We start from the raw sequence: 25,438 nt of genomic DNA on the forward strand, positions 1-25,438 counted from the left end.
GGTGGGGAATATGTTTCAGGTGGAAAGTTGCACTATTTAGAGACTCTACAAGGAACTGTTTTAGGCCTCCCGTGCGCTTTAAACAGCTAAAAGACTTTTTAAAGTGACCTTTAACCTCACTTTTAGGAACGCCAATGAAGATTTGCTGCCACAGAGGCCAAGCGTGCTTGCTTCGAGCTGTTGTTGTCACTCCCACGTGGAGTTTACACAAAAACTGACACGATACAAAAGGAAAATAAGGCACAGTATATTTGAAATACCAAAATGTTCAAGTCTTCAGCCTTAATGCTAACATATGGTGCAAAACGCCATAGATAGGCCAATGAAAATGAGCATCATGGACCTCGGAACTTTACTCGCATACAAAGGAGAGCACCCGACGGTACTCGCAGGCCGGAAGAACGACGACTGCCTTAGTTGCCGTTTGCCCAGTTGGAGCCTCTTCGTGGTTTTGTTCCGTACGCCGCTCGTCTTCGAGGAGAGCTCAGTGCTGCCCGGCGTGTTGTGGCACTACGTGGTACTGCACCAAAGGCCGGCCCCGCTCTGGAGTTGGACTTGCCTGTATTCATAAAAAAAAAAAAAAAAGGGGGGATATGTGGTTAGAAAATCGGCAATATCGGGCCGACGTTACCGAAGATTTGCAATATAGCAGGCGGGGCTTCACTGTATGTGTGTTTTTGCCCTATTATGGGATGTCCCTTGAGCAATAAAGCACGCACATGCTTTGACCTGACGCTTCCCGCTCATCTCCTGCAGCACGTGCCAACATTTCAACTACCGAAGTTTTCCTCGGTCGTGCACATGCCGCTGCTATTGCGGCGGAGAACGAACTAGTACGACGACTCCGTCTGACCTGTCACCCCCGCCCCCCTCCACTGAGTTTCACTTTTGGACAACGCGTACAACCTTGAAGCGGAAGGATAAAGCGTTTAAGCGCGTAATCCACAAAGTTGACGTCTAGCTTTGGATCCACGTGCTAAATACCCACAAGGTACTCGCTAGTCAGACAATTCAGAACACGATTGGTCTCCTACTCATCATTTCCCACTACTAGTGCAACTTTTAGCCTACTTGTCTGCAGTTAAACCATTACTAGTTAACTATTGTACCACCTTCCTCGGCACTAGTAGCCTCCCAGACTCTAATAGTGTCACCAAATTTCCCAATAATAGATCTGACCGACCCACTAGTAACGAATGCTTGTCCTACTAGTGTTCAAAAATGTCTAATTTGTGTTGTTGTTGTTTCTCTCCCCCCCCCCCCTACTACTAGTGCAACTTTGGCCCTCTTGTCCAAGACTTAATATCAAGCACTTTTGGTCCCTTGTGCAGTACACTTTTTGTACTCACGAGGAGGGAAAATGACACGTGACGCAAAACTGCACCAGTTGATATGGTCGTGCTGCTCGTACTAGTGCTCGGAAGCGCTCGGTGTTGATGAACATCATTCTTATAATGTCACTCGTAGTAACAACACACAATTGTAGACTGGTGCAGTTTTGTCACACTAGTAACATGTGGTTTTCCAACCGGGGTGCCAAAGTTTTCCCAGTACTGAGGACAAAGACCACGAGTAGTACTTGGACACGATGCAGCTTGAGCAAAATATTGAGGATGTTGAACAAATGCTCAAATGGCTTCGTGGCGATCCGCTGGAGCGTTGACCGTTCAGCGCACTGCTAAAACGAGTCAGGCGGACGAGTAACATTTTTCCACGACTGACATTTCTGCGCACGAGTAAGACTACATGATACTAGTGCAGGACAGAATTTTGCAAGTGTGTGGAACTGAAGCTTGAGCTGAAGAAAATGGAGAAATGTCTCCAACGCGAGATTGTCAAACGCACACGAATCGTGAGACGAGTGTCGGACGCTCTGCCGACTTTTGAGATCCAAACGTGACTTTGCAAGGAAACTCGTGGGCAAGTTTCACTTGGCTGGTGAATGTTTTGTGTGTCCCGTGCAATGTTTGACAGCCGCGAGCAACGTCCAGGTGCGCGCTGGCGTTTTGGAAAAGGCCGACCGACCGACCGGGGAATCCGTCAAGGCTTCACCAAGAAAGCCGACTTGGATTTCTCGACACGACATTTGTGGAAAAAAATTCAAGCAGTTGGAGAAAATTTGAGTTTGTCCATTTCAGTCGAGTTTTGTTTGTTTGTTTGTTTTCAGGGCCGATTCCGGCGTAAAAATTGTGCCAAACATATATATATGCGTTCATCTGAGATGACACGCTGTGGCGACCCCGAAAGGGACAAGCCGAAAGAAACTTGCTTGCTTGTGATCATTTGTCACCGAGGAGGCCGATAACTGATATTCGCAGCTAATATTCATTTGCGGGAAAAGGCAAAATATTTGGCGGAATACAAACTGCGACTCTTGACTTTGTTGAAAGTATTTGTTGATGAAACAGATTTCCAGACTGGCAACGTTCAACTTTTTTGGACAGCAGACTTCTTTTGTTGAAAAGTTACGAAAACGTGCCCCAGCTCCCCGTCTAGCCGCGAGCCTTCAACGAAAGTTCAAAGCAGTCAATGGAATTTTGCAGAATTCCACCCGAGGCACCACAAATGGGTCTTATTTTGACTTTGATGATTTCCACGCGACTTCGTCGGGGCTATGTTTTCGGTGTGCGGGCTACGGTCGCGCTGCGTTAGCGCGGATAACATTTATACGCGGAAAGGCAGTCCACTGAGTAAAATGACGAGATTGTGCTTCGACACGTTGAGTTGTCGTTTGTCTCCCGCGACTTGAACGAACCGTCCCGGCGCCAAAATGTCGGGCCGAGCCAGCGGAAGCGGAGCCAACATGGCCGCCGACGCGCGCAGTTTCTCAAGCGCCATGTTGGCTCCCTTAAGTTGCATTCTGGGTCGGGAATTTGTCGTTTATTCGTCGTTGACTTTGTTGTCATGTAGTGTGATGGAAATCGTAATCGCGCACAATATCACACGTGGAAGCGAGTTATTGACACGGAGGAGGCGGCGTGAAGCGTGTCAGGACCTCGAATGGGAAATGGCTTGAATTACATGTTGCGAGAAGGTTGGCGTGACCGGTGGCGTGCGTGGGTGGGTGCGGTTTGTCCGGCGATTTGAAGGCGACCCCTGCCCCCCCCCCACCCTCCTCTACCCTCCCCTTCAAGTCACGTGACCCGGCCCCGGAGGCAATTCCAACATGGTGGCCAGCTTGGCGGGTCTCCGCCTGCTGTTGATGATATTGTCGTCGTGCGGGATCCGGTTGGGCTCGAGCGTCGTGCGCCTGCGCCCGGAGGACCCCGCGGGCCGCGTGTGGATGAAGGCGGGGATCGTCTGGGCGCCCCGCGGAGCTTCGTTCAAGCTGCGGCTCTTCGGAGCCGACCCGAGGAACCGGACCTGGCCGTGGTTGGCCTTCGCGGCGGAGGCTTCCGGAGGTCCGGCCGCGGGGGACCCGTGCGAGGACCCGGACAGACGTCGGCGGGCCGCCTTCCTGGCCAAGGAGCCCTTCGCCGAGGAGGCTTGCGGCGGGCTGCTGACGGTGGAGCTCCGGCGGGGCGACCTCGGCGCCCATCGCGTGTGCGTGAAGAGCGGGGAGGACGAGTGGACCTCGGCGGGGGACGACAGGCTGCGCGTCAGCCCGGACGAGCCTCTGCCCGCGGAGCGCATCCCGGCGTGGGCCGCGGCGGCGCTGGTGCCGCTGCTGGTGCTCGCCTGCGGGCTGCTGAGGACGGTCCACCTCAGCCTGCTGTGGCTCGACCCGGTGGAGCTTTACGTGCTGCACAGCTGCGGTTCCGAGGAGGAGAAGCGCGCCGCCAAGCGCCTGGAGCCCGTCAGGAGGAGGGGGAACTTTCTGGTAAGGATGCGGGCCACGTCGATGCTTCCTTGGACGTCTTGTGAATTTGGCACGCCGCAGCGGCTAGTCCGTAGTCTCGTCTCGTCTCGTGAAGTGAACAACAACCCGGCTACATTTCATAGATGAAGCAAAAAAAAAATCATAATCAACAAGCGTTATGAAGCGAGAGCCGGTCTCCACTCAAGTCTGGACACTTCTTGTAGGTCAGCCTTCTGCCTCGTTTGTCCGTCATCTGCGTGCGCTTGTGGCCGACAACGAGGCGCTCTGGAATTTTCGGGCTCGGGGATGGGTGGGAGGGCAACTCACACCAGCACCCGAGCGCGCCACGCTGCGGTCGGTCTTCCCCGGAGTCCAATCGCGTGCTCCTTTTGTCTGTCCGCCAGGCCTGCTCGCTGCTCTTCCTGTGCGTCCTGGGCCACGCCGCCTCGGGGGTCCTGCTCTTCCGGGTTTTGGGCTCGGCGGCGTCGGCCGCCTTCGTCGCCGCCTTCGCCCTCTTCTTCTTGGCCGAGCTGCTGCCCCACGCTGTGTGCTCGGCGCACGGCTTCCGCCTGGCGCCGGGCCTGGCCTGGCTGGCCCAGCTGAGCATGGTGCTCACCTGCCCGCTGTCCTGCCCCCTGGGGCTGGTCCTGGACCTGGCGCTGAGGCGGGACATCAGCACCTGCCGGATCAGGGAGCGGGCCATGGAGATGATCCGCACCAGCGTCAACGACCCATACAGGTTAGCGCGCTCGCCGGAGGATGACGTGAAATCCGGCAAAATGCGGACTCTGAGGATCGGAAATGTCAAAGACCGGAGCCAGCGCGCGGCCCAAGAAAAGAATGCGTCGCTCGCGGCAAACGTGTCAGTGACTCGCGTATTCTTTTGTTTTGCTGTCCCAAAAACAAAATATCGGGGGGGCGACAAATCCACGTAAAGGGGAAGCCGCGAATGTGAAAACGTGCTGGGGTGGGGGCACTGCGGCTTTTGAAATCCAGCAAAAGCGGCGCCGGACGCCGACGCCTGCGCGTGTTTTGCTTTTGCCGCCGCAGTGAGTTCGTGAAGGAGGAGTTCAGCCGCGGGACCCTTCGGAGCAAGACGGTGGAGGACATCTTGACCCCCCTCAAGGACTGCTTCATGCTGCCCAGCTCCACCCTGCTGGACTTCTCCACCATGTCGGACATCATGCAGAGCGGCTACACTCGCGTGCCCATCTACGAGGAGGAGAGGTGGGCGCTCCGACCGGGACCGGACCCGCCCGGTCCTCGCTAAACTCGCGTACGACCTAAAAGTCCACCTCCGCTTTAAAGTTTCGCCGTCCGGTAACCAAAGCATCATCGGCGCCGTCCCCGTCAATCGACGAAATGCTCACGCTCGTCCAAATCGTCCCCACCGAAGCAGGCTCACGTTTTGGCCCCAGACTACTGAGTCGGAACCTCAGAACCGTTTCTCTTGCTCAGCTCAGGTTTTTTGGGCCAAATTGTGAAACGTTACAAACGCGCTTACCGCAAACTGAAAAGTGATCCGTCGTCGTCGTTCCAAGCTGCGTTTATTTGAGCCTACCGAGCAAATGTACACAAAAAAAAGAAACGTGGCCGTCATTCCAGACGTTGACCCGATTGATTGTTTCAGCGCGTCAACATTTTCTGCAATCGTCTGAAAACATGCTAGACGATAAATTTGTTGTGTTTAATGGAGACCTTTGCAAACATCTGCTCTCAAGTCGGAAAGCAGCAACGCAGGTTGAGCTCGTTTGCATATTCGGCCATTAAAGCAAATTACGGCCTAAAACCGGTTTTCCAGATCGTCGTCGATTGGTGGAAAAATAAGCCATCGTATCGTAACGCATCGTGACAACGATAATCGTTTGCGGCCGGAGTCAGAATAAGGCGTAAACATTTGACACGGTCCAACCTGAAATGACCTCACGGGCGCTCGTGGAACTAGTAGCCGCTCATTTGCATCCGTTGCTAGCTAACAAGTCTGGAACAAAGTTTAGCGGGTGCGGGACGTTGCTCAATTTTTGCTCTTTCGGCCAATTTGCAATACACCCAAATGGCTCAAATCCATTTTGATCGTACTTTTGGGCGAAGATTCGCGGGGTTGGAATGACCGCTAAGCGTAACTAGCGATCTGCCGATTCCCGTGACGGAGCGCAGGTCCAACATCGTGGAGATCTTGTACGTGAAGGACTTGGCGCTGGTGGACCCCGACGACCGCACGCCCATGACCACCATCACCAAGTTCTACAACCACCCGCTGCACTTTGTCTTCAACGACACCAAACTGGACGCCATGTTGGAGGAGTTCAAGAAAGGCGAGGCGGCGTCGCCGGACCGACCGACCGACCGACGACCTCCGCGACTGACGTGGGCCCCTCTCTCGTTCAGGCAACTCTCACATGGCCATCGTGCAGAAGGTCAACAACGAGGGCGAGGGCGACCCCTTCTACGAGGTGCTGGGATTGGTCACCCTGGAGGACGTCATCGAGGAGATCATCAAGTCGGAGATCCTGGACGAGTCGGACGGCTACCGTAGGTCCCGGTCGACTTTTTCGAAAGCCGCACACAAAAAAATGATCCCATTTTAGGCCGGTCTCAAACTCACGGCTCCAAATTCTGATTCTGATTCCTTTTGAGTTTGAGACCCCCCCCAGATCCAAGGGCTGACTCGTGGGTCCGTCACGAGGAACTCCGCACTTCTTTCACGCCGGTCCCCCCCCCCCCCCCCCCCCCCCCCGCCCGCAATTTTGCAGTGGACCGGAAAGTGAAGCGGCCCCTCCCCCCGCTGGAGATCCCACTGGAGCCTCGAGGGACCTCGAGGGAGGAGTTCTCGCTTTTCAAGACGCCAGAAGGCGAGCCCAAGATCCGGACGTCGCCCCAGCTGCTGCTCGCCACCCACCGCTTCCTCTCCAGAGGTGCGCCTCGTTGTCGTCGGAATTTCTGACTTTGCTGCATGAGTCAAGTGTGGCGCGGTGGTCGACCGGTCGGGGCGCCTCCCTCGCAGTTCTTCAAGTTCCGGCATGTTCACCCCGTACCTGCGTGGGTTTTTTTTTTTTTTTTTCCCGGGTGGGCACTCCGCTTTCCACCCGCATCCCCAAAACACGCATTCCTTGGAGACTCTAAATTGCCCCTAGTGGTGATCGCGGGTGTGGTTATTTGTCTCCACGTGCCCTGCGATCGGCCGTTCATTTCAGGGTGTGCTCGGCCGACGGCAGCTGGGGTCGGCTCCAGCGTTCCCCGCTCCCTTTTGTGAGGATAAGCGGCTCAGATAACGGATGGCCGGATATCGAGCTGTCCAGGCCCTGAGGTAGGAAAGCACGCCCAACTTTGGTTTCGTCTGCCCACGAATGTTGTGGAACGTCCAAGCGCCGGTTGGCGACTAACTCCAAAGAGGCTGCAAAGCTTTTCGTTTCCTCTTCGGCGTTCTTCCGTCGACGGCGTTCTCGTTTGCCAGATGTTGTCGCGTCCCGGTGATTTTTGGAAGTTGACGTTCGGGTTTGTCTGCGCTGCGCTCTTCTCGGGAGAAAGTGCTGAACTTTCTGCCTGCGTCGCCGTCATTTTGTCATTTTTATAGCTGTGGCCTGATGGCGATGGGAAAAGTTTTTGGGGATGAGGTAACGTCAATAAATGTGCGAAATTGCGCGTTCCTTTTCCTCCATCCAGCATATCGTGAGCCACGTGGCTCGTTGTAGTGCGTAACGTAGCCCCCCCGTCCGTGTGTTGTCCATCAGAGGTGGAGCACTTCAGTCCTGCGCGCGTGTCCGAGAAGATCCTTTTCCACCTCCTGCGTCACCCCAGCGTCAACCAGGAGGTGCACTTTGACCCCGCCGACCGCCTCAGCCCCGCGCACTACCTGTACACGCGCAACCACCCGGTGGACTACTTCATCCTGCTGCTGCAGGTGAGCGAGCGAGCGACTTTTGTCATCCGGCGCAGCCGACGACGGCGAGGTGCGTTTGTTTCGTCCGCCAGGGTCGAGTGGAGGTGGAGATCGGCAAGGAAGGTCTCAAGTTCGACAACGGCGCCTTCACGTATTACGGCGTGTCCGCGCTCACGCTGCCATCTTCGGGTGAGGCTGGGAACCGCAGCTTAGAAGGCAAAAAGTCGTCGCCGGGATGAATATTATTTTGTAAACAAAAAAAAAAAAAAGAAACTGTGCGTACAGTGCATCAGTCTCCGGCGTCGAGTCGGCGTCAGTCTCCCGGAGATCCGTTTGACGCGTGCGACGCCGCCACCCCGTCCAGTTACTGTCCGGACTACACCGTCCGAGCCCTCAGCGACCTGCAGCTCATCCGGGTACGGCAACGCGTCGGCGGAAAAAGCGCGCGGGCCCGTTCACCCAGCGTATGTGTGTTGTGCGCGTAGGTCACCCGGCTCCAGTACCTCAACGCGCTGATGGCGTCGCGGGGCGGCGGCGAGCCGAGTCCCGAGCCCCCCGAGATCAAGATCCTCCCCAACAGTCACACCAAGCTGCTGAACGACAGGAACGTGTCCTCGTGCGCGCAAGGTCTTCCCTCTTCTTCTTCTTCTTCCGGAAGCCGCCTTCGCCTCTTTGGCCTCTAAGCTAACCGCTTCTTCTTCTTCTTCTTCGTCTTCTTTCCTGTCACCTGAAGCTAACAAAAGTCCCAAATGTGTTGTTTTTTTTTTCTTTCCTTTCCCGACTTTCTCCTCCAGACTTGAACTTCTCTTTCTTTGACACCATAGACAACTACTGCTAGCGCGGCAGGTGAACGCAACCAGACACGCTACATCCGTGTGCAAGTGTGCGTCCGTGTGTTGGTGTTTGCGAATCTTTTTCACCCTCATTGGTCAATTAAGAGGAACCCCCCCCCCCGCCCCCCGCCCCGCCCCCGCTCCGCTCTCAGTGATCACACACATGCTGAAGAACGTGTACATTTATTATTATTTGTATTTGAAACTCGGTTAGCACATCTTCCTCACAAGTTGTGAGGACCGCGGTTCGAATCCCGACCCCCCCCCCCGCCCCCCCTCCCGTGTCTGCACGGTGGCTTTTCTCCCCTTTCCTCGCACATCCCCAAAATTCATCGAGGACTCTAAACTGGCCGCAGGTGTGAACGGTTGTCTGTTTGGCCGGCGACCGGTCCGAGGTGTGACGCGACGGGCTGGCTGATGGATGCGTGACTTTTCCGCCTGATTTAGCTGTTAACGTTCATTTAGTTTCCATCTTATTTCCTCATTTTATGTGAAACACTTTCAATTTAATTTCAGCTGTACTTTTTTCAATGTTTAAATCTAAAAAAAAATGTACGTGAAATTTAGCACTGAATTGCTTTCAGCATTGATTTTATTAGCTATTTTTAGCGTTATTTTTTCAAATGTATCTTTTTTTTAACGTAATCAATTTGCTAATCAAGCAAGTTTTATTTCTTTTTTTTTATTATTTCTTTATCATCTTAAAGGTCCCGTATTTAACGAAAACAACTTTTTCTAGTATTTGGGATGTCATATTGTCTCTATGGTGCCCCATCCATCCGTCCATTTTCTTAGCCTATCCTCACGAGGGTCGCCGGGAGTGCCGAAGCCTATCCCGGATGTCAACGGGCAGGAGGCGGGGCACACCCTGAACTGGTCGCCAGCCAATCGTAGGGCACAAAAAGACAATCACACCGAGGTGCAATTTTGGGTGTCCGATTAATGTTCCATATTTTTGAAATGTGGGAAGAAAACCAGAGCGCCCGTATAGAAAACCCACACAGGCACGGGGAGAACACGCAAACTCCGCACAGGCGGTGCCGGGATCGAACCCGGGTCCTCAGAACTGTGAGGCCAACGCTTAAACAGCTGAACCGCCGTTCCCCTCATGTCATTAATTTGCGTTTTATTTCAAGCACTTTTTATTTGAAGAATTGTATTTTCCGTTTTGACTTTTGTTTTGTTTGTGGGATCTTTTTTTTTTTTTTTCTCTCAACTGCATTCATATTTTGCATCAACATTTTCATCTTGATTCTAATTTGAACATGGAATGAGGCGTCGCGGCCCCCTGTGATTGGTCACTTCCCAGCACGCGCCCGCCCCCTCTCTTGCGCTGCGCTCTCATTGGCTGTCTCCCTTGCAGGTGAACAAGACGAAGGCGAAGATGATGAAGACGAAGAGGAGGCGCGTGCGTAGCGACGTCCGCTTCAAACGTTGGTCCGATTGGACGACCCGACCCGGTCCTCTGTTCCGTTTGTCATTGTAATTATCATCATTCCTATGATATGTATTAATATTATTATTATTATTATTATTGTGATCATGTTTCAACACTGTGTAGGTTTGTTTTATATTCATGTCGATAGGGGCGGCGCCTTCCTAACGAAAGCGCGTTTGTGCGTCCGTCCGTCGACGCGCGGCGACCCGCCAGACGGTCGCGTGACCTGTGGGGCCGGTTTCCGTGGTTACGCCGCGTGAGCGTTGTCGATTCGCTGGCCGTGACGTTTTCTTTGCCAGACATGTCACCCGAAAAGCTCACCCGGACTTCAACGACACTTTACGACGACGTTTTTCCATTTCACGTTTTGTCTGTCCGTTCTCTCGCTAGCTGCGTAGCGAGCTCGCATCTCTTTGTCTGTCCGTTCCTTGATTAATTGATGTTTTGTTTGTTTGTTTGTTTTTTTTTGTGTGTCTGACATTTTGACTCACCCTTCCTTTACTGGAAACCCAAACTAGCACTTTGGCCCTCGTCCTGTCGTCTTTGCGTGTGCGAGCGTGACGGTTAGCATGCCAACATGCGAACACGTCCTTGAATGAAGTTGTGCGCACATTGCATCGTTTTTTTTGTTTTCCTCGGACCAGCTGACACTGTTCATTATCTATCACGAGTGCATGCCAAAGTTTTTGCCAAAGTGAACGTGGCTAATTTAGCTCATCTTCCCTCCCGGAAGCTAAGTTGTCACTTTTGTTGATGATGTGTGGATTTATGTTACCATTCCTTTTAAACGTGAGCCTCCGCGTTAACTTTAGCTCTCTTGCCTTTGGAAGTCAATACCAAGTTACTAATGCTAAGTTAGCTTGTGGCTACGTTATTTAGCATGCTGACAATTCATTTTTGTTGACTTTTCCGCCAAAGCAAACCCTCAAATGTGTGATTTTATTTAGTGAGCGTTTGACAGGCAAAGTGCTAAACTAAGCTAGGAGGAGACAATCGTTGGTTGCGATAAGACGGATTTGTCAATTTAGCAAGGCTAACTTTTGAGGACTTTTGATTTGGTAGTTTTATGAAGAAGACAAATTATAACCAATAATCTTAGCGTTAGACCCTCGTTGGGATAAAATGTGTGAGAGACAGATTAGCATCAATCTAATTTGCTTTTTTTTTTTTTTTTTTTTTTTTTAAGAAGCTTTCGATCGACAAAATTTTAGCCAATGCTAATGAGGCTAATTTACCCAATGTACTTTCCTGGAAGCTAACATGTCACTTTGATCATTCATTTGAAGTAAAACTTTAGCGGCCTTTCTTTTGGAGGTCAAAACTAAGGTTGGAAGGCTAAAATGGTCGGCGGCTATGCTAATGTTTGTCAAATGTGTTTTGTTTGTTTGCCGTTTCCTGTACAGCAAACCTAAAACCCTGCAAACATTTTCATTTAGTGAGCGTTTGACTGGCAAAGTGCGAAAGTGAGTTCCGTCGTTTGAGAAGGTGGGTTAGCCTGCTTTTTTTTTGGTTGTTTTTGAAGCGTTACGTTCTTAAGGCTAACAACAAGCTCAGCTTTACCTGACTTCTCATTCCATGTGCGTTTCATCCGTGGCTGTTAGCGCTTGCAGAAAAATCTCGTTTGATTCCAACATTTGTAGAACTACTTTTGTTATTCGAAGGACTTTTTTTCTATGAAAAGTGAATGTAAAAAAAAAAAAAAAAAAAAAAAGAAAAGACGAGAAAAATCCCAATTGAAAGCGCAAGTATTCACGACAAAGTTCAGGATGTAGTTAGGAAGTAGTTTTTAGACGAGTCAGAAGTTATTTGATTACTTCCTGTGTGTACGTTTTATAATAATTTTTTTTTCCCGCGGCAAGGACGTTGGATTTAATACTTTCAATGATTACATTTTACTAGGAAATAAAGTCAGTCTTGTTCTAAATGAGAAGTCTTGTCTTTTTATATATATATATATATATATATTATGTAGCCTTCCTGGAAAAAAGATAGATCTATTTTTTTGCTAAGAGTTGCGTTTTGTGTGAAGTGACAGCGCCTCCCACAGGACGAGTGCGGCATCGCACACTTCCCGATACTAGCTTAGCAGCTCGTTTTTATTTGCTCATCTCACGTTATCGTGTTGTCATTTTTAATGTTACGTTATTGTTGTCACGCTACCATCTCGTTATTTTGACGTTTGTCATTCTGTGCCGTCTTTTTTTTTTTTTTCGTTGTTACGTAGCAGTTACGTTTTCGTGTTACGTCGCAATGTTAACGTAATGTCACGTGATCATATTTCCAACTCATCTTGGTCTCCCATTTGCTCACGCGTGGTGATTTCCTAATTTCATTTTGTCGTCTCGGCAGGTTTTCACGTTACTGTGTCGTCATGATGCCATCTTGTTGCGTTATGTCGTATATTTGTCTTATCATCATCGTCGTTTTGTCATATTCTGATCTCGCCCTGTTGTCTTATGTGGGCTCAGTCGTGATGTCACAATTTCGCGTTATGACATTGTTATAAAGTCATGCTATTGTGTTGTCGCATTGTATTGTTGTCACGTTTAATGTTGTGGTGTTGTTTTATCGTCTGTCATTTTACCTTATGTATTCATAGTAGTTTTGTGCTCATACTGTCACGTATTCGTCGTGTTGCCGCGCCGCCATTTTGATGTGACGTCTTCATGTTGTGCTATCATTTGTGTTGGCATTTTATGTTATCATTTTGCCACGTTCCATAGTTCTGCTATTATGCTGTGTTGTTAGCACGTAATGCTCACATCTTATTGCATTTTATTGTATCATTTTTGGGGGGCTCAAATCATTGTGAGGCAAATGAGAACGCAGCAACTCGCTGAACTCACGTTTTGTGCATGCGTGCGCGTGTTGGCGTGGCCTCTGCCGGTCGGTCACATTGTGGCCGCCTGGCAACGCAATCTAAAAATAGCCCCGTGGTCCTGCTCCTGCAGGATCAGGATCAGGATCAGGATCCGGCTTAGGCTAGCTTCCTAACGCTAACGGGTTGACATCCTTGCTTCCGTTTCTTGGCCTCGCGTCCTCGTCTTCCCTCGCTTAAAAAAGGGTTACAAAACGGAAAGGGCGCTCACAAGTTGGAAAATATCCGTTTCATATGCTCCATAAAAGCCCAAAATGAGAAAGATGAAAGTGCTGATTTCTTTTTTTTTCTCTCTCTCTCTCTTTTTGTCTCAAAGTTGTTACTAAGCATCAAAAGGTTTTCAAATCCCCAAACTAAAAGATCGCGCCACAAGATTTGGAAAAGTATGTCGCGCTTGAGACGGCGGCAGAACGTCACGTGACCAGAAAGAACCAATCACAAGCGTCGCCTGGCGATCAACAAAACTTTGGAAATTCTTCCGTGGCCCTCGTTCAAATCTTGCCAAAATTGCAACGGTGGAAATTTCCAAAAGCGACATTTTCTCCCAGTGACATATTGACTATAATTCCATACATCATCGTCTCGTTGGAAGTAATTGGCTCCTCCTCAAAGTTGTGTTTCGAGCCTCTTCATTTTTCACATGTGATGCAAACGTGTCCATATTTGTTGTATCGTACGCCCTGGAAGAGGCGAGGCGTGACTTGTGTAATATTTGCATCTTGTGTTTGACTTCTTCCTGCTGCCTCGACACCAGAAATGAAGTGATACAAGTTATGGAGGGCGTGTACATTCCCGACTCATGAGGATGGGGCGCGGCATCCGAGCAGGGGCGTTTGTTAGGCTCCGCCCACATTCCCCAAAAACCGAATTGATGACAGGCCTGCTGGAAACGTTTTGAGGGGCTGCTTGCACGTCACGTGGGTCGCCTGACGAGGAAACCGGTCCGGCGAGGACCCTCCCGAGCCACCCGGAACACCAAAAGAAACCGTGCGATGATGCTGCCGCTCTTCGATACCATCATGCCAAGTATGTATTTTGTTTGTTTCCATCCGCTGCTGGGTTGAGGACCTTCTCAAAAAACGGTCCAGAGTCTGTCAGACTTGGCCCACACCTCCCTTCAAGGTTGTGTACCCGAGTCCTCAAAGTGGTCTTTGGTACACAACCTGACTGAGGGGGATTCCGCCTAGCAAACAACAACAACAGGGAGAGAAAAAAAGCAAGGCCGTTGCATCTGCGAGTTCCAATATTTTCATATTCCACGTGGCTTTGGCCTGAGCACAGAAACGGCAAATAATTGACAAGAACATTTGCAAATGCCAAAACTCCATTTTGTCTTTGGCGAGCCACATCCTACTTCCTGTTATGTTTCCACGGAAACGTCATGGGCACACAAGATTCCAATCAGGTTTTTTTTTTTTTTTTTTTTTTAACAAATTTGACCGTTTTTGCGTTTAAAAAAAAAAAAAAAAAACAACAACAACCTGATTGGAATCTTGTGTGCCCATGACGTTTCCGTGGAAACATAACAAAAATCTCCACGCGGTGGCAACTTAACTTCATTCCGTGACTAACGTGCATCGTAAAAATCAAATGAATAAAAATACAATGACTCTATTCCAGCCCTCTTCGGAAACGTTCGGTACGAAAACACGATCGGAACTGCAGTTTGTGCGTCATGAGTAATCCATTGTGTGCACACATTGGCCAGCAGGGGGGAGTATTGCAGTCATTCCAGACACAAACGAAGACTTTCACAACGACTGCAAATACACAGCGCCAATATCCATTTTTGGGTGAAGAATTTCAGACTCATTACAGTCTACATGTGTTGCGGCACTGTTTGGGTTGAAGTAGCAGTTCCACCTCCAATGCCATCTGTTAGCCTATCGATGGCATTTCCCAAGTTGTTAGCATTAAGCTAACAGACTTAAGTCACGTGATTGTTTTGTTTCGACGTTTGGAGGAGCTTGTTGCGCTGGTAAACGGGGCGAACGACAGCTCGCTAACGCGGTCGCTGGCAGCTAAACGGCGAGCTGCGGATGTGCCAGCGAACCCGTTTGGTGGATCTTGTGGCTCGAGGGGGGAGCCCCACCTGTTGCAGGACCGGCACCAAAACGAAGGGCTGGGGAAAAAAGTTGCGAGTCAACTTTGTTGGAAGAAATTAGCGTTTTCTTTATTCAGAACTCGTGAAATTTCCTTGAAAACAATACATTTTCCATTAGACGTATTTGAAAATATCTTTTCTTTTTTGTGTGCGTGTCATTGCTGGTTTGTAATAACTTTCCTATAATCTTTTGTCAATACTCTAAGTTCTCTGGCTCCACGGACGTGTGCGTTGTTGTCCGGCGATGTCGGCTTGGCCTCCTATGGTGGCGAGGGTGGGGCGGGGGGGGGGGCTGATGGCAAATGCCCCCCCCCCCCCCGCGCGCGCCGGAACGGTATTGCTAAGAATGTGGCCCCTCCCCAATGAGCCCCCCCTTGTAAAACACGAGCACAGCAATCCATTTGTTGTGACTTTGATTGACAGTTTGCCTTGACCCCTCCCCCCCCCCAAAAAAAAAAAAAAAAATTCCCAACTTCCCGGGACGTGCACGACGCGTCAAGACGGCGACGAGGACGCTGCGAGCCTCTCAGCCGCCATCACACGCAAGAACTGGGTGGAAAAGGTGATTTCCCCCAACCCTAACCCTAAGCCTAAGCCTAAACCAGCCCCCCCCCCCCCCTGTCCCCCCGACCCCATGATGGACCCTCGCCGACTCTTAACTTGTTTTCTTGCGTACGCGCGCGGGCGCGCTCCCGTACGACCTCGCGCTCAGTCGTCGTCCACGTCGTCGCCCTCCTCGGACTCGTCCCTCCTCTCGTCCATCTTGTCCCGGTGCCTCTCCTGGAGCTCCTTCATCTCGTCGGCGTAGCGGCTGAAGGCGCCGCCGAACTTGGCCCAGGCCTTGAGCGGCACCGTGATGGAGTTCCGGTAGCTGGGCTTCACCTCGCTGACGCGAAGGAACACGCCGTACTTGTTGGAGCCCACGTCGAAGAAGAAGCGCTTGGAGTCCACCATGATGGAGGTGCCCTCGGGGAGGTCGGCGTAGCCCCCGGCCGCCAGGCCCCCGCCGGGACCGCCGCCGCCGCCGGCCAGCTCGTCGTCGTCGCCGCCGCCGCCGTAGTCGTCGATGAGCTTGGCCAGGGCGTCTCGGAACTCGATCAGGCCCTGGGCCGGAAGGGCGATGGTCTGGCCGGCCAGCGCGCCGCCCGGCGGGCCGCCCGTGCCCGTGCCCATGCCCATGCCCATGCCGAAGCCGGGCCCCCGGTTGACGGTCTGCCGGATCCGCAGGAACCTCCCCCGCTGGTTCTCCTTCAGGTCCAGGTAGTACTTGCGGTTCTCGCGGACCAGAAACTCGCTCTTGAGGGCTCGCCGCGGAGCGCCGTCCTCGCCGGCGGAGGCCTGCGCGATCTGCTCGGGGCTGCTGGGCCCCAGCTGGGCGTAGTGCTCGATGAAGTCCCCGAGGTAGTCTCGCACCTCGGCGGCCACTGACAGCGACAGGGTCAGCCGACTCTTGGAGCCTCCGGCCCCGACCTCGGCGATCTTGATGAAGCGGCCCTTGCTGTTCTGCTTGACGTCCAGGTAGAAGCGCTTGTTCTGGATGTCGAGGCGCTTGGAGGCCAGCTCCTGGGTCTCCTGGTCCCGCTGGAAGTGCTGGAAGCCGCCGCCGCGCTCGCTCCCGCTGTCGCCATCCGCCATGTTCAGCTTCTGCCCATCTCCTCCTCTCCGGTCAGCGCGCGCGCCGCCTTCACGCTCGCCGGAGCCGCGCGGCGGGCGGGCTCGCCATTGGCCGAGCCGCCCGCCGCTCTTCGCGCGTCGCCCCGCTTGCACCCGCGCCATTGGTCGGTCCTGCGCGTCAGTCACGCCCCTTGCCGCGTCGCCCGCACGCTATTGGCGCAGCGGCGCAGTTCCGCTTGCGTTCTTCCGAAACTATTTTGAGCCCTGGCGTTGTGAAACGTCATTCCGATGACGTCACGCTCGTTTTTTGAAAGCGACGCTGTGACGTCTTAAAGGACGAAAGTGCGACTCTGCAACGGCCGCTTTCAACGAAAGTCGCTCGCCGTTGTGGCGGCCTCGCACGTTTCCTGCTCGTTTTTCTTTGCGCTTCGTCAGCGGCGGGTGACGCGCTTGCGCCTCCAGGGGGCAGCGGAGAGCCGACTGCCCACATCGGCAGTACGCGAAGAAGTCCGCACACGAAAGTTCACTCGGGTTAAACCAAACGAACGACTCGATTGACTCAACTCGTCTCCTTGAGTAATAGTAAACGTGTTTTTTTTTTGTTTTTTTTTGTACAGAATACCCACGGACAATTTTGACGTCGATTAAAAACCCCAATCACGTTCAATCATCGTCTCGTGGAGCTAGCATTAGACTTTCATGCGGTGGAAACAAAGTCACTTTGGCAACGCTGCAGACTCGCTCATGATGTCTTTTGGCAGAGTTTGGAAAAAGAAAATTCGGAACCAATTTTCATAGAGTAGAAAGTGTCTGTTTTCACCAGAACAATAAATTCCACTCATCCACTCCAGATAAATCTATACTTGAAGTACACGACGAGATATGTGTGTGTGTGTGGCCGCTAACTGAAATAGTTGTAGAACGTCAACTTGTGGGCGTGTGGAATGTGTCATGCAGTTCCGAGAACCTCCAGCAAGCGGAGGTGTCTCCCCTGCAGGTTTTCAGCGAAGAAGATAAAGGGCAAAAGATGACATCAGCGTTATCCCCTGAATCGGGAAATATTTCGTTTTGGTTTTTTTTTTTTTTTTTTTTTAATGTAATTGTATTTATTTTTTTTTTAAATAGCGGGAGCGTGTTTCGTGACTCGGAGGGCGAACGATGCTTCCGCTAAAGCGAAGAAGATATTCCGCCTCGGCCGGCGGCGCTTCGGCGACCCACGGCCGGGATGAAGCGTCCAAGTTCCCGCAGGTGGTCGTCTTCATCCTGGAGAGGAAAATGGGCCCGAGCTCGGGCGAAAGAAAGGCTTCAGAGTCGACGACACCTTCACGTATGTCGTAAAGCTCTTGAAAGTGCGTGAAGGAGTTAGCAAACTAAAAAAAATGACTAAACTCTAAATAGCCCCATAACATTGCGTTACATAAATGACCAAGGTCCAAATTTTAGACACGTTAAGCGTAGTAGTTGTAAATAAGCAAGAATAGATGAAATTGCTAGAAATGAGTTGATATGTATTGATTTAAAAAAAGTTGGTTTTGATGGCAGAGACATTTTGTGTGGACGTCTCATCAGGGAAAGCGTCACGCACGTCGTCTCGGAGAGGAACTCGGCTGACGAGGTCAGCGGGTGGCTGGGGTCACGGGGTCACGACCCGACGCCCGCTCAGCTGCTGGACGTCGGCCGGTTGACGGAGAGCCTCGGCGCCGGACGTCCCGTCGACGTCGACTGAAGGTAGAAAAACACGTTGGTGCTGGACGATCCCCGCCAGCGCCGCACTTTGCGTGTTGGCGTCCTGCGGCGCGGGCTCACCTGTCCCATGATGACATCACGCGACGTCGCGTCGGTCCCACAGGAGCCGGCGGGCGCAGCCGCGGCGGCGACCTTCCCGATGCCCGCCTACGCCTGTCAGTGGAGGACCGCCCTGGACCACCGCAACGCCGTCCGTCTTCGCCGTGCGCTTGACATTGTCATTCATATTTTGGGTTGTTTTGATGATTTTCACAACGGTTTTGCTTTGTAAAAAAAATCCATTTTATTTATGTTTTATCAACTTTTGCTTTGGCATTTTAGTCATTCATTTTTAAATGTCACTTGATTTAGGTTCTACTCGACTTTTTGGTGTTATTTTTGCTCTTGTTTTTATATTTCTGTTTCCATTTCCCTTTTATGCCGGCGCCATCCCAGCTCTCTTGGGGCGAGAGGCGGGGCACACCCTCACCCGGTCGCCAGCCAATGACGGGGTACATAGAAACAAAGAAGCGTCTGTTGCGTGGCTTTTCTCGGGGCGTTGGGGTTTCCTCTCACACCCCCAAAACTTGCATTGTGGCTTCATCGGGAACCGCCAAATTGCGAAATGTGACAGCTGCGGCTTGTTTTTTCTCTGCGTGCCCCCCATTGGCCGGCGACCGGTTGAGGGCGTACCCCGCCTTCTGCCCGAAGACGGCTGGGATCGTCTCCGGATAATAAGCGAAGGAGGAGTATTTATTTTTGTCATTTGTTACATGTTACAATATTTAATGAAGCGCATACTCATTTGAATCCCAAAAGTAGAAATTCTCACACACAGACAAAATAATAATAATAATTTAGAGTGACGTCTGACCACAAATCAATAATGCTCATCTGTTCCCATCACCAAAGTTAAGGTGGCGTCGTCCGTGAGTGGACGCCGACCGCTCGTGACTTCTGTTGCGTGTTTTGAAGCCAGGACGCTTTATCGCTGCTGGCTGAGAATTGCGAGCTCAGCGAGGACGACGGACGCGCTTTGGCGTTCCGCCGCGCCGCCGCCGCCCTGAAGGCCCTCCCGGGTCCGGTGACCCACGTCGGGCAGCTCCGAGGTTGTCCGTGCCTGGGCCGACGCTCGCTGGGGGTCGTTGAGGTGCCGCCAGCTTTTTTTTTTTTTTTTTTTTTCTCTCTCCCCCCCCCACTGCGGGCGACGCGACCTTTTCCCGCTGACCGGCGCCGTCCGTTTGTCTCGGCAGGACATTTTGGAGAACGGGACGTCTCGGGAGGCGGAGGCGGTCCGGCGGTCCGAGCGTTACCGGACTATGAAGGTCTGGCGTGCGCTGAGAGAGTTCAGAACGTGGGACTTGTGCCCTTTTGGACTTTGACCCGCTTAGGGTTTACGTGATCAAGAACGTCAAAGGTTTTTCAGCTCCTGACTGGAATCTTCGGCGTGGGAGCGAAGACGGCCGGAACCTTCCTCAGCTGCTCCAGTTGGGACGCACCCTCAATCGAGCGCAGCGGGCGGGTGAGCGAATCGGCCGTCTCGGGCGGCAAGCGGCTCCTGCGCCGCCCTCTGAGCGGTTCCGGCGTTGCTCTCAAGCAACTCTTCCCGTTGTGGTTCAGGGCCTCCCGTCGTACCACCAGAGCAGCAAGAAGACGTACGCGGAGGGCGTCGCGGCTCCGCCCCGTCCCGCCTCCGCCATGGATCACCTTGAGAGATGTTTGTCCATCTTGAAGCTTCCCGGCCACCTCGGTGGGTGGCGAGCAGCGCGAGTGGACCTGGTGGTCTCCCCGTTGAGCCAGTTTGCTGCGTTCGCCCTGTTGGGGCGGACGGGCTGGGCTCCAAGGTAACGCCGGCGCTCGAGTAGAAGCCCGAGCGTTCCCCTTTTTCCTCTTTGTTTTGTTCCTCCGCAGTTGTTTGAACGAGAGCTGCGACGCTGGGCGACCCACGAGAAGAACATGTCGACGCCTTGTACGACCACCAGCGGGTACGCCGAGGTGCCGCCTCTGCGGCCGCGAGACGCGACCTGTCGTCAAATGGCACATTTTTGGATTTTCATTTTCATCCGTTTTTCTCCTTTGCTTGGAGACAAAGTAAACAGAACTCGTGAGGTCATCACGCTGAGCTTATTTTTCTCCTTTTGGATGGAGGCGCCACTTCCTGTTTAGCGTTGACGTCACTTTTCTTGCGTCGTCATCACAGCGCGAGTACCTGAGCGCCGCGACGGAGGCGGACATATTTGCTCACCTCTCCCTGGAGTACGTCCCACCCCGGCAGAGGAACGCGTGACCCCACCCGCCCGGCGCCGTCGTCCTCAACACAGGTCGGTGACGTCTCGGGGATTCGCCTCGATCTTCTTTCCTTCCCGTGGCCGCTAACTCAGTAGGTTAAAGGTCAAAGGTTGCGGGATCCCGAGAGGATCAACCTCCCCGAGGAAGGTCTTCCTCTAGCTAAATGACGCCAACGCTACGTACGTTTGAACGATTGCGTCGCCGGTCCTGCCGCCGCAATGTTGCTCCCAAACTTTCTACTTCCTGCTCGAGTGCGGCAGAAATTCTGGACAAGGTTTTATGCAAATAAAAGATGACCGAAGTGTGAAAATTGCCCCCTTGATGACTTGAAAAATTCTGTTGTGCAACTTTTAATGCTGCCCAAAAAAATTACAAATGACTAGTTTCAGAAGGGCAAAAAATGAAATGTTGCTCGTCACGAGGAAAAGTTGCAAGAGCTTCTGGTGGCACTGCCGCCGTCTTCTTTGACACCGATAACTAACTTTTCAAGACCCGAAATCAAATAGTTGCATTTTCTGCGATGAACGTCAGGCGTCGTTTGCCCTGAGCAGCCTCGTTGACCTCAAAATGGCACCTCACACGTCCTCTCCTTCTATTTTTCAATATTTCATCCGGAATCAATATTAAAAAAAAAAAAACGGGCGCCGGGTCACCGCAGACCAGACGGCGACTTCCTCTCCGCGGCCGTCGTTTGGGATTTTCACACCCCGAATTGCCGACGCGTTGTCGGCCCTTCGTAGACGCTCCACGGAGACCGTCTGTCTGCCGCTGCGCGTGTGTGACTTCGCACCCGCGGCACGCTTCAGCTAGCTAGCTAACTGGCGAATCGGGAGCGCCGCCACCTGACGTCATCGATGGGGCGCAGGTTAGTTTCATTGCAGAGGACGAATGAAGGAATCTTTATTCATTCTTTTCACTTTTGTCACTTTGCTGGCCTCCCCTCTGGAGACATTTAAAATGCAAGTGAATCCTATTGCACAAGGTCTTTATGAATCTTTGACTTTTCTAAATTTGGAGTATTTATCATTTGTCTCATGTTTGAGCAAGTTGGGGGTTAAAAGGGCTTTTGAGGTCTTTAGAAGAAAAGAAAAGAAAAAAAAAGCATTTTAGCAGTCATGCGTGTTTTGTAATGCTATGAATGATTATACTTTTATTCTCTATATTTTTCCGAGCATTTTGATGATTTGATAAAATGCGTCTGAAACGTGGCTTCCTTCCTTCGCTGAAACTTTTCAAACGATGCGTGTGACGTCCATAACGGTCGCAAATGGGCCCATTGAAGAGATGAAAGGGCCCGAACGGAGCCCATCAAAGGGTGGCTCGGTGGGGGGGTGGGGGGGGGACACGAGAACACCCATCACAATGTAAAGCGACCGCGCAGACGAAAAGATGACAAACGTCACCATTTAAAGGGCCGGCGCGCCGGGACCTGGTTTTCGTGACCCGAGGTCGGCCGCAATCGCGGAAGGCCAAGACTTCGGCTTCTCTTGTTTGTGTTCTTGGGTCAACATTTGCGCAATCGCCAAAAATCAAAACGAGCAGCCGTGATGACGGACGTTCATAAAAATGAATTTGCAGTTAGTTTCATCTCTGGATCGTGAGCAGATACCGCAGATGTTAATTGAGGACTTTGATTTGGAATTGAATCGATTTCTTTTTTTGGTGATGTCAAATCGCATTTGGGCGAACGGCGTTGAAGTGGCTGACCCAATTTATTTTCTGAAAGTTGTTCAATGTCAGCGAAGAGTTACTTTTTCCTTCCTCATCACCGTAGATTATATTTTTTCGGGTGGGGGGTTCATGTCAACTACCTGAAAATATGTCGCGGTTTCAGTCAACTTTATCCAATATAAGTGATGTTGCCAGGCAGATCTTTTTTTTCTTTTTGTTTGTTTGTTTGTTCTGCTGGATTCAGAAACTTTTCCTCTCTCCTTCCAGAAGTTTTCAAGAATTTTTTTTTTTGAACCAGAAGTGACGTCTTCTCAGCTGGCTCTGAGACTCCTCACGCAGCTTTTTTCTTTATTATTATTATTTTGGGGAGGTGCGCAAGTGATTACCTTATAGGAGGCGGCAGGAAGGTAGTTGGGGGGTGGGGGGCAGACTCCCTGGAGCCACCACGTAATAGCCTCATCCAGATGAATGAGACGGCTTCAATTGGGGGGGGGGGGGGGGGGGCGCCTTGATGTGCGCGGGTGGGCGGGCCCCGGCCCCCTTAAATAGGGCGGAGGAGGGCGCCCGTTCGCTCACCTGAAGCCGGGTTGGCGTCATGAGGGGGGGGCACTTCTCCATCGAGTGGATGGCGCAGAGCAGCACCCGCGTCGAGAGCCTGCCGGGATTCGGCGGGGGGGGCCGAACCGGGAGGGCCGACGTCGCTTCCCGCCAGACACGGAAACACGGTTCGTCTGCAAAGTTTTTTTGAAATAATCATAAAAAAAACCTCACATTCATAAATTTGGTTGCTACTAAACATTTTTTGTGCGTGTGTGAATGTTCCTAAAATAAACTTTAAAAAAAAAAAAAGCACAATTTGAGGGAGGCCTTCCAATGTAAAGACGTCGTATCAAAAAAGTTTTTTTTAAACAAAAAAAAGATACTGTTGAGGGAGGGAGATAAAATATTTCTAATTTTAGAAAAAAGACTCAAATGGAAAAAAAACTTTTGAGAATCATTTTATAACAAATTAAAATACAGCTAAAGTCAAAGTAAAGACTTTATTTTGGGAAATAATTTCAATATGAAAAAAATCATGTAAGAAAGCTTTCACAACCGTATTGCTTGGCAAATATTTAGTAATTGTTTGATCAAATGTATTGAAAAAATATGGATAAAGTCACAACTGTCGCAACCAATTGAAGTATGGTTGAATGAGCATTTTTGAATGAAATGATTTAATCCAGACTTTTTTCAAGTTCTGAAAAAGCAAATGAGACTTGGCTCTTTTTTTTCCCTGTTTCCGGGATTTCCTTTAATTTTTCCAGATGGCAAAACTTTTGTGCAGTATTTGAATTTTCCTTTGCTTGTAATTGTTTTTCTGACCGCTGATGTGCAAGTCATCATCGTTTCCTCTTGGGAAAATGTCGCTTTTGTGACTTGACACTTAACATGAGGAAATGCGCCAAATGATTTTTTTCTTTTGAGAAACTTGCTGCAGGGGTCATGGAGGTCAAATTGTCTAAATTGTTGAGAGCCAAACTAAGCAGGCCACATCAGTGAAGAGAAGCGCCACCGGCTTTTTTTTTTTTTTTTTCTTTCTCAAAATAGGCAAACAAATGAACTGGAATGAGTTCATACAAGCAGTTATTTGCACGCTGCTCTGGATAGAAAGTACGCAAAACAATTGCATCGGTGTTGCCGTGGGAAACATCATAACTCCCAAAATTGACGCATTTTGTGTGTCGCCCGAGTCGAATCTCAAACTCGCTGCTCAACTTCAGTTTTGCCCACGTGAATCAAATCGACTTTGCAGTTGCGATGGACTCGTGAGCCCGAAGCAGATTTGACGCCAAATGTCCATTTTTGTGGTCCGGCAGGTCCCGAGGCGGATTCCGCCGGCGGCGCGGAAGAGGAGACGTCGGGCTACGAGAGCGAGCGCTCGCCGCCGCCGCCGAGCAGGCGTCCGCGCACGGCCTTCACGGCGGAGCAGATCGTCAGCCTGGAGCGGGCCTTCGAGAGGAACGCCTACCTGGCCGCGCAGGACAAGGCGGCGCTGTGCGAGAAGCTCCGCCTCTCCGACAAGCAGGTGAGCGTGACGCCGGGCCGCCCCCGCGTGGTCGTTCCGTGACGCCGGTCCTCCTTTTCCTTTTTAGATCCGAAACTGGTTCCAGAACCGCCGCATGAAGCTGAAGAGGACGGCGCAGGACGCCCTGGCGCAGGCGTGCCGGGCCGGCGCCGCGTCGCACTTTGCGCGCCACCCCGCCGAGCTGCGGGCGTACCGGCCGCCGCCGTACGGCGCCGCCTTCGCTCTCCCGCTGCGCGACGTGGCGTACGCCCCGGTGGCCTCGCCTCTGGACGGCCTCCTCCTGGCCGGCGCCGCGCCCCCTCCCTCTGCCGCCTTCGTGGGGTCCTACCCGGCGTACCCGCAATACTACTGACGGTGGCGTCCTAAACGGGTCTCGTCCCCGGATTCTACCGTGTTCTCTTGTGCTTGTCCTGTTCAGAGTACATGCGGTGGCTGTAATAAGTCTGCACACCCTTGTTCAAATGCTAGATTTTAGTGATGGGGGGGGGCTTAAGAGAAATTTTTCAAAAGTTTTGACACCATTAATGTGACCTGCGTATCTGAACGGGAGATCGTGGGGGGGGGGGGCAGTTGAACTAACATTTCATTTACATGGAAATATCGATGCCATAAAGTCGTCATATTTGTGATTGTATTTTCTGACAAAAAGAAATGTGTGGTCGAAGTCATTTTTTGCTTGACTGCTGTTTATATTTAAAAAAATGTAAAGCTGCGGAATGTGTGCGTTTTTCTGATGTTATTGCAATAAAAGCACAACATTTTCAGGTCCGTTTCAAATCACACTAACTTGAATTTTATAAGCTTTATTTGTAGGGCACAAAACGTCAAAAAAAAAAAAAAAGAGCAGAGTCTTAATGTGATATGGAAATAACGTGCTGGTCTACAGTGTTATATAGTATATATTTTTAACTTTATTCTGCAGGTTACGCATGCACGCACAACAGTGGGGAGGGGGGGGGGTGGAGACCCTAAAAGAAGATTTTGAAATTTGCGAAACGTGCAGCAGGCAGGATGAAAATGGCTGCATATGAATGCGTAGCCGCCAGGGGGCGCTCCCGGGCACGTCGGCAAAGTTTCGCCGCTTTCCTTCGGACGGCGTCGTCCGCGGCCGTCGGCGACCACGCCCACCTGCGACCACG

General features: G+C 51.5%; 3 protein-coding genes across 5 annotated transcripts; 2 read left to right on the forward strand and 1 right to left on the reverse strand.

Moving 5' to 3' along the window:
- Nucleotides 1–2,808: 2,808 nt before the first annotated feature.
- Nucleotides 2,809–12,733, forward strand: LOC133490640 (metal transporter CNNM3). Of its 3 annotated transcripts, none has more exons than XM_061800952.1 (11): nt 2,809–3,820; nt 4,204–4,538; nt 4,850–5,026; nt 5,957–6,114; nt 6,188–6,331; nt 6,553–6,714; nt 7,531–7,700; nt 7,772–7,868; nt 7,950–8,095; nt 8,165–8,306; nt 9,876–12,733. In XM_061800952.1, exons 1-11 carry the CDS (start codon nt 3,167–3,169, stop codon nt 9,926–9,928), a joined length of 2,238 nt encoding a protein of 745 aa, XP_061656936.1. In that variant the 5' UTR covers nt 2,809–3,166; the 3' UTR covers nt 9,929–12,733. The 3 variants fall into 3 exon arrangements, with proteins under 3 accessions (XP_061656936.1, XP_061656935.1, XP_061656937.1); XM_061800951.1 differs by having other exon boundaries at nt 2,810–3,820; nt 7,772–7,895; nt 7,965–8,095; XM_061800953.1 differs by having other exon boundaries at nt 2,816–3,820; nt 7,965–8,095.
- A 2,813-nt stretch (nt 12,734–15,546) lies between these two features.
- On the reverse strand, nt 15,547–16,597 carry purbb (purine-rich element binding protein Bb). Its single transcript, XM_061800960.1, has one exon. It carries the CDS (start codon nt 16,565–16,567, stop codon nt 15,641–15,643), a length of 927 nt encoding a protein of 308 aa, XP_061656944.1. The 5' UTR covers nt 16,568–16,597; the 3' UTR covers nt 15,547–15,640.
- Nucleotides 16,598–17,144: 547 nt separating this feature from the next.
- polm (polymerase (DNA directed), mu) lies at nt 17,145–25,057 on the forward strand. Its single transcript, XM_061802070.1, is given in 13 exon segments — nt 17,145–17,828; nt 17,831–17,873; nt 18,116–18,271; nt 18,396–18,495; nt 19,251–19,421; nt 19,525–19,596; nt 19,698–19,793; nt 19,892–20,115; nt 20,183–20,256; nt 20,358–20,375; nt 20,472–20,592; nt 24,091–24,299; nt 24,367–25,057. Coding segments are annotated over 13 exon segments (1,707 nt in total). The 5' UTR covers nt 17,145–17,704; the 3' UTR covers nt 24,666–25,057.
- Nucleotides 25,058–25,438: the final 381 nt, after the last annotated feature.

The sequence above is a fragment of the Syngnathoides biaculeatus genome, chromosome 17 (assembly GCF_019802595.1).
Source record: "Syngnathoides biaculeatus isolate LvHL_M chromosome 17, ASM1980259v1, whole genome shotgun sequence".
In the NCBI taxonomy this organism is placed as follows: domain Eukaryota; kingdom Metazoa; phylum Chordata; class Actinopteri; order Syngnathiformes; family Syngnathidae; genus Syngnathoides; species Syngnathoides biaculeatus.